General features: G+C 35.6%; 2 protein-coding genes across 3 annotated transcripts in view; both read right to left on the bottom strand.

Moving 5' to 3' along the window:
* LOC126075188 (NKG2-A/NKG2-B type II integral membrane protein-like) overlaps positions 1 to 15,685 on the bottom strand; it is a 245,080-nt gene that overhangs the window by 228,076 nt on the left and 1,319 nt on the right. Inside the window, exons 2-5 of one of the 2 annotated variants that reach the window (XM_049882482.1) lie at positions 14,957 to 15,185; positions 14,425 to 14,511; positions 13,811 to 13,846; positions 12,677 to 12,828 (exon numbers count right to left, since the gene is read on the bottom strand). The exons of the other annotated variant lie outside the window; for it this stretch is intronic. Of the exons in view, the coding sequence (XP_049738439.1) occupies positions 12,677 to 12,828; positions 13,811 to 13,846; positions 14,425 to 14,511; positions 14,957 to 15,143 (462 nt within the window). The 5' untranslated portion in view covers positions 15,144 to 15,185. The remainder of the gene's footprint in view (positions 1 to 12,676; positions 12,829 to 13,810; positions 13,847 to 14,424; positions 14,512 to 14,956; positions 15,186 to 15,685) is intronic. 2 annotated transcript variants of the gene reach the window in all.
* LOC126075183 (NKG2-F type II integral membrane protein-like) overlaps positions 1 to 15,685 on the bottom strand; it is a 237,776-nt gene that overhangs the window by 60,799 nt on the left and 161,292 nt on the right. The gene's annotated exons all lie outside the window — the stretch shown is intronic.

A 15,685-nucleotide genomic window follows, 5' to 3' on the forward strand; every position in this document is an offset into this window, starting at 1 on the left:
TTGAAACTGGGATGAAATAATCTTGAGACGGTTTTGCAAAAGAGTGACAATCTAAGCCAGAAGCTATGCTGTAATTTCATAAGGCTAACTGCTAAACATTTTGGAAGATTATTTATCTTCCATTAGGCCATTTTAAAGCTATATTACTAAAAACATCTCCTAAGCAAAAAATATGGAGATTTTGGTTCTTTGTTGTTGTTAGGTACCCTGGAGTCAGTTTGGTCTCGGAGCCACAGTATTTACAAGGGAACGAAACACGGCCCGGTCCTATGCCATCCTCACAATCGTTGTTATGCTTGAGCCCATTGCTGGAGTCACAATATCAATTCATCTCCTTTAGGGTCTTCCTTTTTTCTATTTGTCCTCTGCTTTAACAAGCATGATGTCATTCTCCAGCTACTGATCCCTCCTGATAACGTGTCCAAAGCCAAAGTATGCAAGATGAAGTCTCAGCATCCTTGCTTCTAAGGAGCATTCCGGCTGTACTTCTTCCAACACAGATGTGTTCATTCTTCTGGCAGTCAATATACCTTGTCGACACCTTAATTCACCCTAAATTCTTCTTCCAGCTTCCTCACTCATTGTCCAGCTTTCTCATGCATATGAAGTGATTGAAAACATCACGGCCTGTGTCAGGCACCTTAGTCCTCAAAGTGACATCTTTGCTTTTTAACACTTTAGAAAGAGGTTTTTTGCAGCAGATTTGCCTAACGCAATACGCCATTTGATATCTTGACTGCTGCTTCCATTGGCATTGATTGCGGATCCAAGTAAAATGAAATCCTTTACAACTTCAATCTTTTCTCCATTTATCATGATGTTGGTTATTGGTCCAGTTGTGAGGATTTTTGTTTTCTTTATGTTGAGGTGTAATCTATACAGAAGGCTGTGGTCTTTGATCTTCATCAGTAAGTGCTTCAGCCCTCTTGGCTTAAGCAAGCAAGATTGTATCATCTGCATATCAAAGGTTGCTAATTAGTCTTCCTCCAATCCTGATGGTGTGTTCTACTTCGTATAGTCCGGCTTCTTGAATTATTTGCTCAGTATACAGGTTAAACAAGTACGGTGAAAAGATAGAACCCTGACCTACACCTTTCCTGATTTTAACCACGTAGCATCCCCTTCTTTTTTCAAATGATTGCCTCTTGGTCTGACTACAGGTTCTGCATGAGCACAATTAAGTCTTCTGGAATTCCCATGCTTCCCAATGTTATATACAATTTGTTATGATTCACACAGTCAAACGCCTTTGCATGGTCAATAAAACGCAGATAAACATCTTTCTGGTATTCTCTGGTTCCAGCCAAGATCCATCTGACATCAGCAGTGATTTCTCTAGTTCCACAGTCTCTTAGTTATCTAGTGTTGCTATAACAGAAATACCACAGGTGGGTGCTTATAACAAACCGAAATTTATTTTCTAACACTTTAGCAAACTAGAATTCTGAATTCAGGACACCAGCTCTAGGAGAAGATTCTTCCCGTCTGTTCTGGGGGAAGGTCCTTGTCTCTTCAGCTTGTTACATGATTCCTAGGAGATCTCCATGTGAATTGTCATCAGTCTTCCAGATCTCTTCTTTCTGGCTTGCTTGTTTAATCTCTTTTATATATCAAAAGAGACTGACTCAAGATGCACCCTATGGTAATCATTTCTCACCAAGGTAACAAAGAAAGCCCATTCCCAAAAGGGATTATAAACACAGGCATAGAGGCTAAGATTTACAACACGTATTTTATGGGGACACAATTCAATCAACAGCATTCCACCCTTTGGACCCCCAAAATTCACATCCTTGCCTCACGCAAAACACATTCACCCTGAAAGTCTTAAATCACCTCCAAATTCAAAATCTCACCTTCTGAATCATCTTAATCAAATATGGGTGAGATGTTAGGCATAGTCCATCCTGGGGTGAAATTCTTCTTCCTCTGTGAATGTGTGAAGTCTAGATTACAAATTATCTTCTTCCAAAATACAATGGTAGAACAAGCACAAGGTTGATATTTTCATTACAGATGGGAGAAATTGGAAGGAAAGAAGGGATAACCGACAGCAAGCAAGTCCAAAATCCAGCAGAACAATTTACACTAGCTCTCAAGGCTTGAAAATAATCATCTGTTTTCCAGGACCACCAGGGCTAGGACACTGCCCTCCACACTCCAGGTATTAGCTACCCTTTGTGGATTCTGGGTGGTGGCCCCTCAGCGCTAGGCTTCAACTCCACCATCCAATCTCACAGGGATGGCAACTCTACACCTTTGCCTTTTTGTGGTCCTATTCTCCTTGGCCATCTGAGGTGTAACCCACCCCCTTACCCCGGGAAGGTTCAATTTTTCTGACCCTTGTGCATGAAAGCCCCACAGCCACAGTGGTCCCACCCTTCTGGTAAGTCTTAACGGGAACTCCACACTCTGTGCTACATCCAACAGTTCTGCTGATGTCTGAGCTGCTCTAGGGATGGTCTTCTTCTTTTCTTGCAGGGCAACAAATGTAGCTCCTTTGGCCCATTTCTTGCCTGTAAAATTCCCAGAGACAAGACAGCTTGCTTTCCTTTTGTTCATTCTCTGTCCTTTTCAGTGATGGCTTTTACTCTGTGGTAGTTAGACCCACCTGTCACAGTCTTAATCTCTTTAACAAGAGATTGAGTGGCCACATCCTTGGTGAACATCTTAGGACAAGGGTCCTTAGTTTGTACAAGAGAATTTTCAAATCTTTAAGTTCTGTTTTCATATTGCACAGTTCATTTTGAAGTCCATCTCTTTCCTCTCACATTTTACTCTAAGTGGCAAGGAAAAACCAACCAACCCCATTCAAATCTTGCTTGGAATTCTCCTCAGTTAGATATCCAAGTTCATCCCTTACAAGCTCTGCCATCTACCAAACATTTGAACATAATTCAGACAAGTTCTCTGTCACTGCATAAACAGCATAACCCTTCCTCTCTTGTCTAATCACGTGTTCATCATTTTCTTTAAAGCCTCACCAGAAGCAAGTTTAACATGCACATTTACAACAATATTCTGTTGCTTGTGTCATGTGTATTGTCTAAGGTGATAGAGACTTTCTACATAGTTCTGCTCACTTCCTCCTGAGCCCTCTCTAGACTTGCCTTTGACATCTATAATTCTACAGATAATTCCTTAAGGCAATCTAGGCTTTTTTGCTATTAAGCCTAGATTGGCTTTTTTGCTATTAGGCACCTTAAAAACCTTTCAGTCTCTACCCATTACTCAATTCTTAAACCACTTCCACATGTTAAGTATTTGTGAGAGCATTACCCTCATTTCTCAATACCAAATTGTCTTAGTTATCTAATGCTGCTATAAAAAGAAATATCACAAGTGGGAGGCTTTACCCAATAGAAATTTATTTTCTCACATTTTAGGAGTCTAGATGTCCAAATTCAGGGTGCCAGCTCTAGTGGAAGGCTTTCTCTCTGTGTCAGCTCTGGGAGAAAGACCTTTTCTCTTCAGCTTATTTTCTGGTTCCTTGAAGATATCTGTGTGCTTTGGCATCAATTTTCCCCATTTCTGCTTCTCTGACTTGCTTGTTTGATCTCTTTGGTATCTCAAAAGAGATTGACTAAAGACACTCCTGCCATATTAACGTAACAAAGAAAACTCATTCTTCAATGGGATTATAATCACAGGCATAGAGGCTAGAATTTACAACACATATTTTGGAGGGACATAATTCAATCAATAACATCGGTCTTCTTCTGAACCTGCCTTGAATTTCTGGCAGTTCCCTGTTGATGTTGTGCTGCAACCCTTTGTTAATTATCTTCAGCAAAATTTTTTCTTGCGTGTGATGCTGAAGTTATTGTTCAGTAATTTCCACATTCTGTTGGATCACCTTTTCAGAATGGACACAAATCTGGATCTCTTCCAGTCAACTGACCAAGCAGCTGTCTTCCAAATTTCTTGGCATAGGCAACTGAAAGCTTCCAGCATTGCATCCATTTGTTGAAACATTTCAATTGGTATCCTTTCAATTCCTGGAGGTTTGTTTTTTGCCAAGGCCTTCAGTGCAGCTTGGACTTCTTCCTTCAATTCCATTGGCTCTTAATCATATGCTACCTCCTGAAATGGTTGAAATCAACCAAATCTTTTTGGTATACTGACTCTGTGTACCCCTTCCGACTTCTTTGATGCTTCCTGAGTCAGTCAATATTTTGCCCACAAAATCCCTCAATACTGCAACTTGAGGCTTGAAGTTTTTTTTTTTTTTTTTTTTTTTTCCAGTTCTTTCAGATTGAGAAATGCTGAGTGTGTTCTTCCCTTTTGGTTTTCTATCTCCAGGTCTTTTCACATTTCATTATAACACGTTGTCTTCTTGAGTTACCCTTTAAAATCTTCTCTTCACCCCTTTGACTTCATGATTTTCCCATTCGCTTTAGTGTAACTTTAGGAAACTTATATTCACATAAAGGTTTCTTTCAGCATAAATTTTTCAACTTTCCCCCTTTTAATTGTTTGCATGTAAGATTTTAAACTAGAGAGGTTAAAATGAAAAACCCAGAGTATCAATTTGAATATGTCTTTGACAGTTTATAAATAGCACTTCTGGATTTCTGGTTAAAGATACAAAAGCAATTGAAAAGACCATATTTTTGGTCAAGAACACCGTAGTCATCAAAGTGACATCTTTGCATTTTAAAATTTAAAAGAGGTCTTTTGCAACAAATCTGTACAATGCAATATGTTGTTTGAGTTCTTGACAGCTACTTCCATGGGCATTTGTAGTTGATTCAAGTAGAACAAAATCATTGAAAACATTGATTTCTTTGCCATTTATCATAATGTTGTTTTTTTTTTTTTCAGTGTTGAGGATTTTCAATTACTTCACATTCAAGTGTAATCAATACTGAAGGCTGTTAGTCTTTGACATTCTTCAGTAAGTGTTTCAAGTCCCCTTCACTTTAGGCAAGCAAGGTTGTTAATGAGTCATTCTCCAATCCTGATGCTGAATTTCTTTTTTCATATGGTGCAGCTTCTCAGATAATTTGTTCAGCATAAAGATTCAGTACGTAAGGTGAAAGGATACTACAACTCTGCCACACTCCTTTTCCAACTTTGAACCACAGAGTATTCCCTTGTTCTCTTTGAATATTGCCTCCTGATCCAGTTCAGGTCCTGCATGAGCAAAATTAATTGTTTTGCAATTCCTGTTCTTCATAATGTTAACCATAATTTGTTATGATCCACTCTGCTGATTGTCTCTAAATAGTCAATAAAACCCAGGTAAACATCCTTCTAGTATTCCCTGATTTTGGCAACAATCCATCTGACATCAACAATGATCTCCCTCATTCAATTCTGAATCCAGCTTAAACTTCTAGCACTTCTCTGTCAATATACAGCTGAAATTGGTTTTGAATTATCTTCAACACAAATTTTGATAATACTTGCATTCTTTTTGATGATTTTTCTTTGGAGTGGTTATGAATATAGATCTGATAGCTAATTCTTTTTTTTTGTTTTTTTACTTGAAAGTCTATGCCATACAAACACTAATCCAAAAAACAAAAAGTTTCAGTGGCTATATTACTATGTGTCATGGATTGAATTGTGTCCCCAAAAAATATGTTCATCCATTTGGCTAGGTCAGGATTCCCACTATGGTGTGATTGTCTACCGTTTTGTCATCTGATGTGGTTTTCCTATGTGTAAACCCTATCTCTATGATATTGATAAGATGGAAGTAGTGCCAATCATGTTAATGGGTTAGGACTCAAACTACAAGACGGATTGTCTTGATCCACTCTTTTTTTTTAAGATATAAAAGAGAGAAGGGACCAGGGATACAGGGGTACCTTGTACCTACAAGAAACAAGAACCAGGAGAATAGCCCATCCTTTGGCCCAAGTTCCCTGCACTAAGAGGCTCCTCAACCAGGATAAGATTGACAAGCACCTTCCTACAGAGCCAACAGAGAAAGAAAGCCTTCCGCTGGAGCAGATGCTGTGAATTTGGACTTGTAGCCTACTAGACTGGGAGAGAATAAATTTCTGTTTGTTAAAAGCCATCCACTTGTGGTATGTCTGTTATAGCAGCCCTAATATCTAATACACTATGTAAGAACGTAACAATGACCAAGGAATATTATAAGAGATAAAGAGAATCATTATATATTGATAAAGGAGTCAATTGATCAAAAAGGACAAAATAGTTTTAAATACGCATGCACCTAACATCAAAGTTTCAAATACATAAAGCAGATCTGATAGAGTCGAAGGTGAAAAAAGCAAGTCCACAGTATTAACTGGTGACTTCAGCGCTCTTCTCTCTCTATTCAATAGAACATGTAGACTGAAAACCATTAAGTAAATAGAAGAATTGAACATCACTATCAACCTTCTTATCCTGTTGGAAATTTATAGAACATGCCACACACACAATAAAGTATATTGTTTTCACATGCACATAGTGTATTCACCAACATAGACCATACATCGGGCCATAAAACAAACGTCAGCAGATTTTAAGGAATTGAAATCATACAAAATATTTTCTTTTAGTACATGCAATATAACCAGAAATTAATAATAAAAGAGAAAATGTGAAGAATTTAACTAACCCAAGAGGCCTCTGAGAATGTCACAAAGAAATTAGGAAAAAGAAAAAAAGAGAGAGAGAGAGAATAGAATGAAAGGAAAACACTTCATATCAAAATTTGTGAATTGTAGTTAAAGCAGTGCCAAGAGGTAAATTGACCACATTAAATGCTTATTTGATAAAATTGAAAAGGTCTGAAATAAATGATCTAACTTCAATATCAAGAGAAGAGAAAATTAAGCTCAAATAAAGAAGGAAAAATACAAAAACCTAATAGCGTAAATTAATGAAATGAAAACTGCAAAACAGAATAAGTAAATGAAACCAAATCATTTTTCTTGGAAAGATTAATTAAATTGATAAACCTCCAACCAGAAAGCTGAATACAAAGAGAGAAGGCATAAATTATATAAAGAAACGAACAGAGAGGACATAACTACAATCTCAAGAACATGAAGATTGCACAGGACTGGGCAACATTTTGCTGTGTTATATCCATAAGGTCACCATTAGCTGGAGGTCATTTGATGGTAACTAACAATAACAACAACAATTGCAGATATTATTGACATAAAAATGAATAGTAAAATGTTATGAATAACTATGTTAATAAATTTTGCAATCTTGGGAAAAAGAAATTGTTGAAAGCACTAAAGAGCACTCAAAAAATAAATTAATTAATAAAAGATATCTAGAAATTCCATGTGCTAACAAGGATTAGATTAAATTAAACTCTCAAACAATTTTAGGAGCGGAAAATGGTGCAAACATGTTGAAAATACTCTCTCATGTTTTTATTTTAAAGTTAAACATACACTTCACCTATAACCCAGCAATTTCACTTGAATTCCACAAAACTGAATATGTACATACACACAGCTTTTTGCACAAGAGTTTTCATATTAGTTTTTTTTTTTTCCACAATAGAAAAATTCCGGAGACAATTCAAATATCCATAAGCAGATTAATCTATTAACAAGTTGTAGAATACATACTCACTTGTGATGTGAAGCATTAATAGAAGAAAAACTAGCTTGTTGTTGTTGTTAGGTGCCGTCAAGTCGGTTCCAACTCATAGCGACCCTAAGCACAACAGAACGAAACACTGCCCAGTCCTGAGCCATCCTTACAATCGTTGTTACGCTTGAGTTCATTGTTGCAGCCATTGTGTCAATCCACCTCACTGAGGGTCTTCCTCTTTTCCACTGACCTTGTACTCTGTCAAGCATGATGTCCTTCTCCAGGGACTGATCTCTCCTGACAACATGTCCAAAGTATGTAAGACGCAGTCTCACCATCCTTGCTTCTAAGGAGCATTCTGGTTGTACTTATTCTAAGACAGATTTGTTTGTTCTTCTGGCAGTCCACGGTATATTCAATATTCTTCGCCAACATCACAATTCAAAGGTGTCAACTCTTCTTCGGTCTTCCTTATTCATTGTCCAGCTTTCACATGCTTATGATGCAATTGAAAATACCATGGCTTGGGTCAGGTGCACCTTAGTCTTCAAGGTGACATCTTTGCTCTTCAACACTTTAAAGAGGTCCTTTGCAGCAGATTGGCCCAATGCAATGCGTCTTTTGATTTCTTGACTGCTGCTTCCATGGCTGTTGATTGTGGATCCAAGGAAAATGAAATCCTTGACAACTTCAATCTTTTCTCTGTTTAACATGATGTTGCTCTTTGGTCCACTTGTGAGGATTTTTGTTTTCTTTATGTTGAGGTGCAATCCATACTGAAGGCTGTGGTCTTTGATCTTTATTAGTAAGTGCTTCAAGTCCTCTTCACTTTCAGCAACCATGGTTGCTATGATGTTGGAAATCAGAAGCCTGAAAGTGAGTACTAATGGGAAGAAGGAAATATTGTCTTGATTGGAGTTATGTGTTCATACATACATGCGTACATTTGTCAAAATCATTGAACTGTATATGCAAAATCTGGGCAGTTGAATGCAAGTGAAGTATGACTCACTTATAAAATAACACACAAAGAACAGATGAAATCCTCACCTTGACATGCACATCAGATGTTAACTAACAATTGAATGGATAAAAAAATTGGGATATATCCATAAAATTACTACTCATTAATAAAAACAATAAACTATTGAAACATACTACAGCATGGATCAATCTCAAAATAAATGTTAAACAAAGAAATAAGAAAAAATGTATAATCCATAAATAAAAAATCTCTAGAAAATGCCAACAAAAAAGGAGAAGTAGAAAGTAGATCAGTGGTTGTCTATAATTGGTGATTGGTGAAGCGTGGGAGAAGGGACTACAAAGACACATAACGAAACTTTTGAGGGTAACAGTGGTACTCATTCTCCAAAAGTGACGGTTTCACAGGTATATACATATATCAAAATTTAAGACATTACATGATTTAAATATGTGCAGTTTATTTTATATTTTATGTCAAGTATACCTTGAGACTCATAGCGACCCTATAGGGGTTTGTTTTTGTTGTTGTTGTTGTTGTTTGTTTATACCTTGAGAAATGGTTTTAAAAGGGAGAAAAAGTAAACTTCCTTATTCTGATAGAGTTATCTTCAAAAAAACCGAACAACATATATACTCTATGATGACATGATTAAAGCTCTTATTCTGACATAGGTGAATAAGACTATGATGTCCAATATCACCTTTTTTCCTCTCTTTTGAAGTGGGCAGTCTTTCAAGTATAATAAACAAAAAACGGTAAGCTAGATATAAATCATAACAGAAGGAATAAAACTGACACGTGTCATACATGATTAAATTTTGTGTGTAGAAAGTCAAAAGGAATTTAAAGGTGAATTATTAGAATTAATAAGTGTGCTCAGAAAGTGTGTTGGATACACATCATTTTCAGAGTGATAAATTAGAATTAGCAGAAAATTAAACATAAAACGTAACTGGAGCCATATCAAACAAAAAAGCTTTCAAGACTTGTACACAAAACCATAAGAGTATTAAAAGAAAACAAATGGAGGATAAAACCAGGTTAAGATATTACATTATTAAGATGTCAATTTTCAACAATTAATCTATTGATTCAACACAACAAAAAAAGACACAGCATGTGTTTTGAGAATATTTATATAGAAATTTAAGGGTAGAAGAAGGGGATAAATCTTGAAGGAGAACACTACTGTACTGAATATAAAGAATTAATAGAACACTTTAGTAATTTTACCCATGTGACACTCATGCAAGAAGAAAAAATCAAAAAGTGAAACCTGGAAGTGACCAGGAACATATCCACACACACACAAATGTACATCAATATCCCTGATTTATGACAAAGGTGGCACAGAGAGGAATGGATAAGTGATCACTTTTACTATAAATTACGCTAACTCAAATAGATACTGTTGTAGAAAAATAAAAACTTCTATCAGCATCACAAAAATTAAATTCCAATAGATCATACATCTGGACCAGTATATCATAACTGGGCCAATAAGTAACCTCATGATAAACAGATAAAAGATTGAGTTGGAGCCACAGTCAATGCACATGGAAGCAGCAGTCAAGAAATCAAAGGACTCCTTGCACCGGACAAATCTCATGCAAAAGACCTTTTAAAGAGTGTTAAAAAGCAAACATGTCACTTTAAGGACTAAGGTGCACTTGATTCAAGCCATGGCGTCTTCAGTTGCCTCATATGCATGTGAATTCTGGACAACGAATAAGGAAGAACAAAGTAGAATCATTGCCTTTGAATATGGTGTTGGAGAGGAATATTGAATACACCACAGATGTCAGAAGAACAAACAAATCTGTCTTGGAAGAAGTACAGCCAGAATGCTCATTAGAAGCAAGGATGGCAAGAATTTGTTTCACATATTTTGGACATGTCATCAGGAGGGACCAGTGCCTGGAGAAGGATATCATGCTTGGTAAGCAAGGGGGTCAGAGAAAAAGAGGAACACCCTCGCTGAGGTGGATTCACACAATGCCTACAACAATGGACTCAAGCATAACAAATATTATGAGGATGGCACAGGACCTGTCAATATTTCATTCTGTTGTACATAGGGTCTCTATGAGTTGAATCAACTCGACAGCACCTAACAATACGTCTAAATATAGTAAATAAGCATTTTCAGTAAAAAATTTAAAAAAAAAGATAAAATGTAAAACCTTCAAATTAATTTAGTAGATTATATATTGAAGTTTGGTCTATTACTAAAAGAGCTGCAGCATATGCACTAACACTATAAATGAGAAATCGGACTATACTACTAATAATAAATCTCTTCATTAAGAGACTCCAACATGGAGGTAAATATGTAAGCCATGGAGAAAAATAAAACTATTATAAAGTTATAAAATCAAAAAAGAAATCATAACCACTATACATCAAGAAGATATTGGCAGAACGCAACAGACAATCACAGAGGAAATATGGACAAAAGACATGAATAGACGTTTCATAAAAGAATACTCTAGTGGCTAACAGCACGTTAAATGTGTTCAGTCAAGCAATAGTATGGAAAATGTCTATTAATATCATAACAATCAAAACTTCTACTATTAAAATTTCTCATAGTAGTAAGTTTTGATGAGGACGTGGATCAAGGGACAGGTCAAACACTGTTAGATAATATGTGTATGTGTCCTATGATCTAGCAAACTTTTGGGATAACTTAAAAATCCTGACATGTACATATACCTGTAACCCTGCATGACCCTACAATTTTATTCCTGTGCATCCAGATAATATGTGGTAAAAGACATCCAGAAAGATATTTACAGAATAATTACTCATAATAGGTAAATAGTAGCTAAATGTTTTCTTAATAGCTAAATTTCTATCCACCATAGAATGGATTTTAAAATGTTTATTCATGTGACAATGGAGTTCCTGGTGGTACAAATGGCTAAGCACTCAGTCACTAACAGAAAGGTTGGAGGTTCAATTCCACCCAGAGGCACCTTGAAAGATAGGTCTGCCAACCTGTTTCTAGAAGTTCTACCTGCGGAAAACTGTTTGAAGTGTCGTTCTACACTGAAACACATGGGTCTCCATGAGTCAGAATCGAATCCATGGCAGCTGGTTATGTTTTTTTGTTTGGTTTGGTGGGTTTACTTACATAACAGAGCAGTGAAATGAACAAACTGCAACGATAGGGATCAATTGCACAAATATATGTGAGTGAAAGGAGATAGACTCAAAAATGTACATTATATGATTCCATCTCTATAAAGTTTAAAAACTCAGCATAGTGCTTTGAGAAGAAGGAGAACTGGTAAGAGCAGACACAGGGGTACAGCTAATGGGGAAGGTACTAGCATTTTCTATTTCTTGACATGATTTGTAATTATATAGGTATATTAATTTGTGATTAATCTTTACAATGTTGATACATTTACATTTTTTATGTTTAAAAGAAACAAGAAAGTTTACTTTCAGAAAAAAATGTATGGAAGCATTATTTTTTATAAATTAGCAAGAACAGGAAATAAACCTTTTTTTGGTATTTTTTACACTAATGGCATCAAATATAAATAAAGCATTGTCAATTCATACAATGGAGTACTGCGTAGCCTTGAAAATAAAGCACATTTTTGGACAAATCGGTCTTAGAAGAAACACAATCAGAATGCTCTTTAGAAGCAAGAATATGAGACTTTGGCTTGTTTATTTCAGACATGTCATCAGGAAAGACCAATTACTAGAAAAGGACATGTCGTTTGCTAAAGAAGAGGGCTGATGAAAATTAGAGAAATATTCATAAGATGAATGGACAACAATGGATTCAGACATACCAATGAACATTAAGACGGCACAGGACCAGACAACGTTTTGTTTTGTTGTAAGTAAGGTCTCCGTGGATCAGAGTCAAATCTAAGGGAACTAACAACAACATGGACAAAAATATGGATGAATACTAAAAACAAAATATCAACTGAAATATGTAAGACACTAAACACTTCATAGAGTATAATTCTATTTACATAAGTTTGCAAAGTAGGCAAATCTGTATTCTTTAAGATGCATAGGGTACATAAGGCATGTCAGTAACGTTTCTTGATACTTTTCATTGACTCAAATACATTTTGTATACATTTCTTTTTGTATGTGTTATACCTTTTAATAAAATATTTCAAATATTTGAAATCTTACCATTTCTTCTTCATTATCTATATTAGTCAGATTAGATTTCTTAGAAGCACAGGCCATTTGACTCTCAGTCCAGGTTTTTTTATCACTACTAACATAATAGCAACTGTTGGAATAGGATAACCAGTCTTCTGGACAACGGCCACAATGAGATGCTGAAAAAGAATATGAATTACTCTCCAGAAACAATTTGAATTAACAAATATAAATTAGTTGACATATTTGCATAGGCATAAGAACATACCTACATAACCTATATATAGCAATCTCACACACTTACATATACATATGAAAAAACACATGCACACACCCAGAAAGGGTCAGCCTCCCAACCTCTAATTTATGTACCTTTAGCAACGGGGTCGTTGTGAAAAAGCAAATAAAATATCTATTCTGTACATGTCCTGAAAATCACTGAACAACACCACTTTTTTAGGATAGTAAAATTATTTCTTTCTTATCATATTATGCTGTTGCGGTTGTTGTCATTTGCTGTCGAGTTGATGGTCAACTCATAACAAGCCCATGAGATACAGTAGAATTTTACCATAGGATTTTCTAGGCCAAGCTCTGGTGGCACAGAGGTTAAGAGCTCAGCTGTTAACCAAAAGGTCTGCACTTCAAATCCACCAGCCACTCCCTGGAACCTCTATGGGGCAGTTCTATTCTGTCCTATAGGGTCACTATGAGTCAGAATCCAATCCTTCACAATGGGTTTTTTTTGGTTTGGTTTAATCTTTATAGGAACAGGAGGAAATCTGAGGCAATTGTTAAAAGAAGGGTGTAGTCATTGTAAAAGACTATTTCTTCTAATTTTTTAACAAGAGGATTTCCTCATATGATCTTTATGTATGAAAATTTATTGCTATATTTTGAAAGTTTAAGAATCGGTAATTATTTCTTCATAAAATAAAATAGAGACAAAATATAATCTCAAAATATTAGCCCTGGTGGTGCTGTGCTAAAGAAAATCTCGGTTGCTAACAAAAAGTCAGCAGTTCAAATTCACCAGCCGCTCCTTGGAAACACTAAGGGGACAGTTCTACTCTGTTTAATAGGGCCCCTATGAGTCAGAATTGACTCCACGACAAAGAGTTAAGTTTTGTTTAAAACAGAACTTTTAAAATTATTGCATACCATTCGGGGTTCTGTTCTTCTCCGGATTTCCAATAGCTAGAAAGATTGTAGTAATTATTATAGAGATTAATATTTCTGTAATAAGCCATAAAAATTTTAGTTTTCTAGTTTGAAATTTGGATATCATTTAAAATCATAATAATGTATATTAAAACTATTTTACCAACAAAAATTAATAAAGCAATGAAGGTTTTTGTAAAAATACTTAAAGAGCCTAATAAAGAAATTTTACCCTCTTACAATATTTGACTTAACTACCTTAAAATACGTATTTTTATTTCTCAATAAGTATTTTCAGTCTTTCAGTGTAAGTCTTTGAGATGTGACCAAAGCATACACGAATGCATATACACACACATACAATACACACATTTAGAATTAAAAACATACACTCTCTACAATCATTCTGTTATTCATGCTTTTGAAAAGAATAACTTTTGCACATTTAGTCCACATTGATGAAGCATTATTTACTAAGACTAAAAAACTTGACAAACATATCACACAAATGAATGGAGCAAAATGAGAATTTTATTCCACAATATTATGAAATATACAGAGGCACTTTCAAACCTGTAAAGGGAATATTCCCCTATAATCTTTCAAAAACTTACAAGAAGAAATAACTTTAAATTTCATGGTTATTACACCGGCCATCAAGACAATGGAGGTGATTCCCAGGATCCCAGCAATGAGCTTCCCTGGAGGTGATGGGAGATATGCAGAGAGAGAAACGGAAACACTGAAAAAGGACAGATGGTGCCAATGTTTGGAAAGTTTACAGACAAGAGAACCCAGATGCACAGGGAATCATATAAATAAATACTGAACATAAAAACCACATTCTCCATTGTAATTTTTCTCTCAGAATATATCATTGCATTTTCAGTAAAATAATACTCCGGGAGTTGTTCATCAAAGGTTACAAATTTCAACAATGTCTGAATGGGATTAATCTGCAGATTTCATAGTAGAATACGATTATCTGTACTTCAGGTCTGACACTCAAAAATGCAAAATAGTGAGCCCACTCCCTTCATCTGACTAACCTTGCTCCATGTCTTCATCTTCACCCTTTCCCCACATCTCTGCACTACAACTACACATCCTAGTGCAGTTATATTGAGAACGGATTAAATGATTTACCTTTGCAGCGGAAATTCTTGTCATTCTTCTGAAGATCCTGGGAAGCACCATGAAGGTTTAATTCCACATAAGTTATTTCCTGCTCAGTGACTGAAATGGAGCTATCAGGGTCCTTGGGTTTGATTTGCTGCCTTTTTGGGTTCATGGCCAGATTCACTTCTGAGTAGGTTACTGTTTGATTATTCATCTCTGCAGCTGAGGGGTGTCAAGGTCTGTGCTCTATGAGAAACTGTGCTCAAGAAGGAAATACGTGCTGTGTAAATGACAAGATCAAACTTGGTGGGGAGGGAGGGTAAGTAAAGGTGCTCACTTTGCAGCTGAGAATCTCTACTTCTGGTTCTATTTTACTTAGGGCCTTCCACAAATACCTCATGATGGAATAAGTAATTTTTTAAAAATATTCTTCATTCAATAAAATATATTTGACTGGAGTATAAAAAGTAATAAATTATTAAGAATAAAAAAAAGAAGTTCATAAATAAGAACATCCTTACTTTTAAAAGTCATAATCCACAGAAATATTTTAAACCATTGTAATACCTGGGTTAAAAATTAAAATGCTGTATTTGTAAAAAAAAAAAAAAAATGATACAACACTTTATGACAATTTTCTAATACAATAATGGTTAAAGTCTGAGTGTTCCAAAGAAGAACGAAATGGAAAATTAGCACATATAATAATTTATTGCACTAAATTACCTTGATTTAGTGACTTATGTTTATTTGTTA

This window comes from Elephas maximus, chromosome 4, assembly GCF_024166365.1.
Source record: "Elephas maximus indicus isolate mEleMax1 chromosome 4, mEleMax1 primary haplotype, whole genome shotgun sequence".
Taxonomy (NCBI): domain Eukaryota; kingdom Metazoa; phylum Chordata; class Mammalia; order Proboscidea; family Elephantidae; genus Elephas; species Elephas maximus.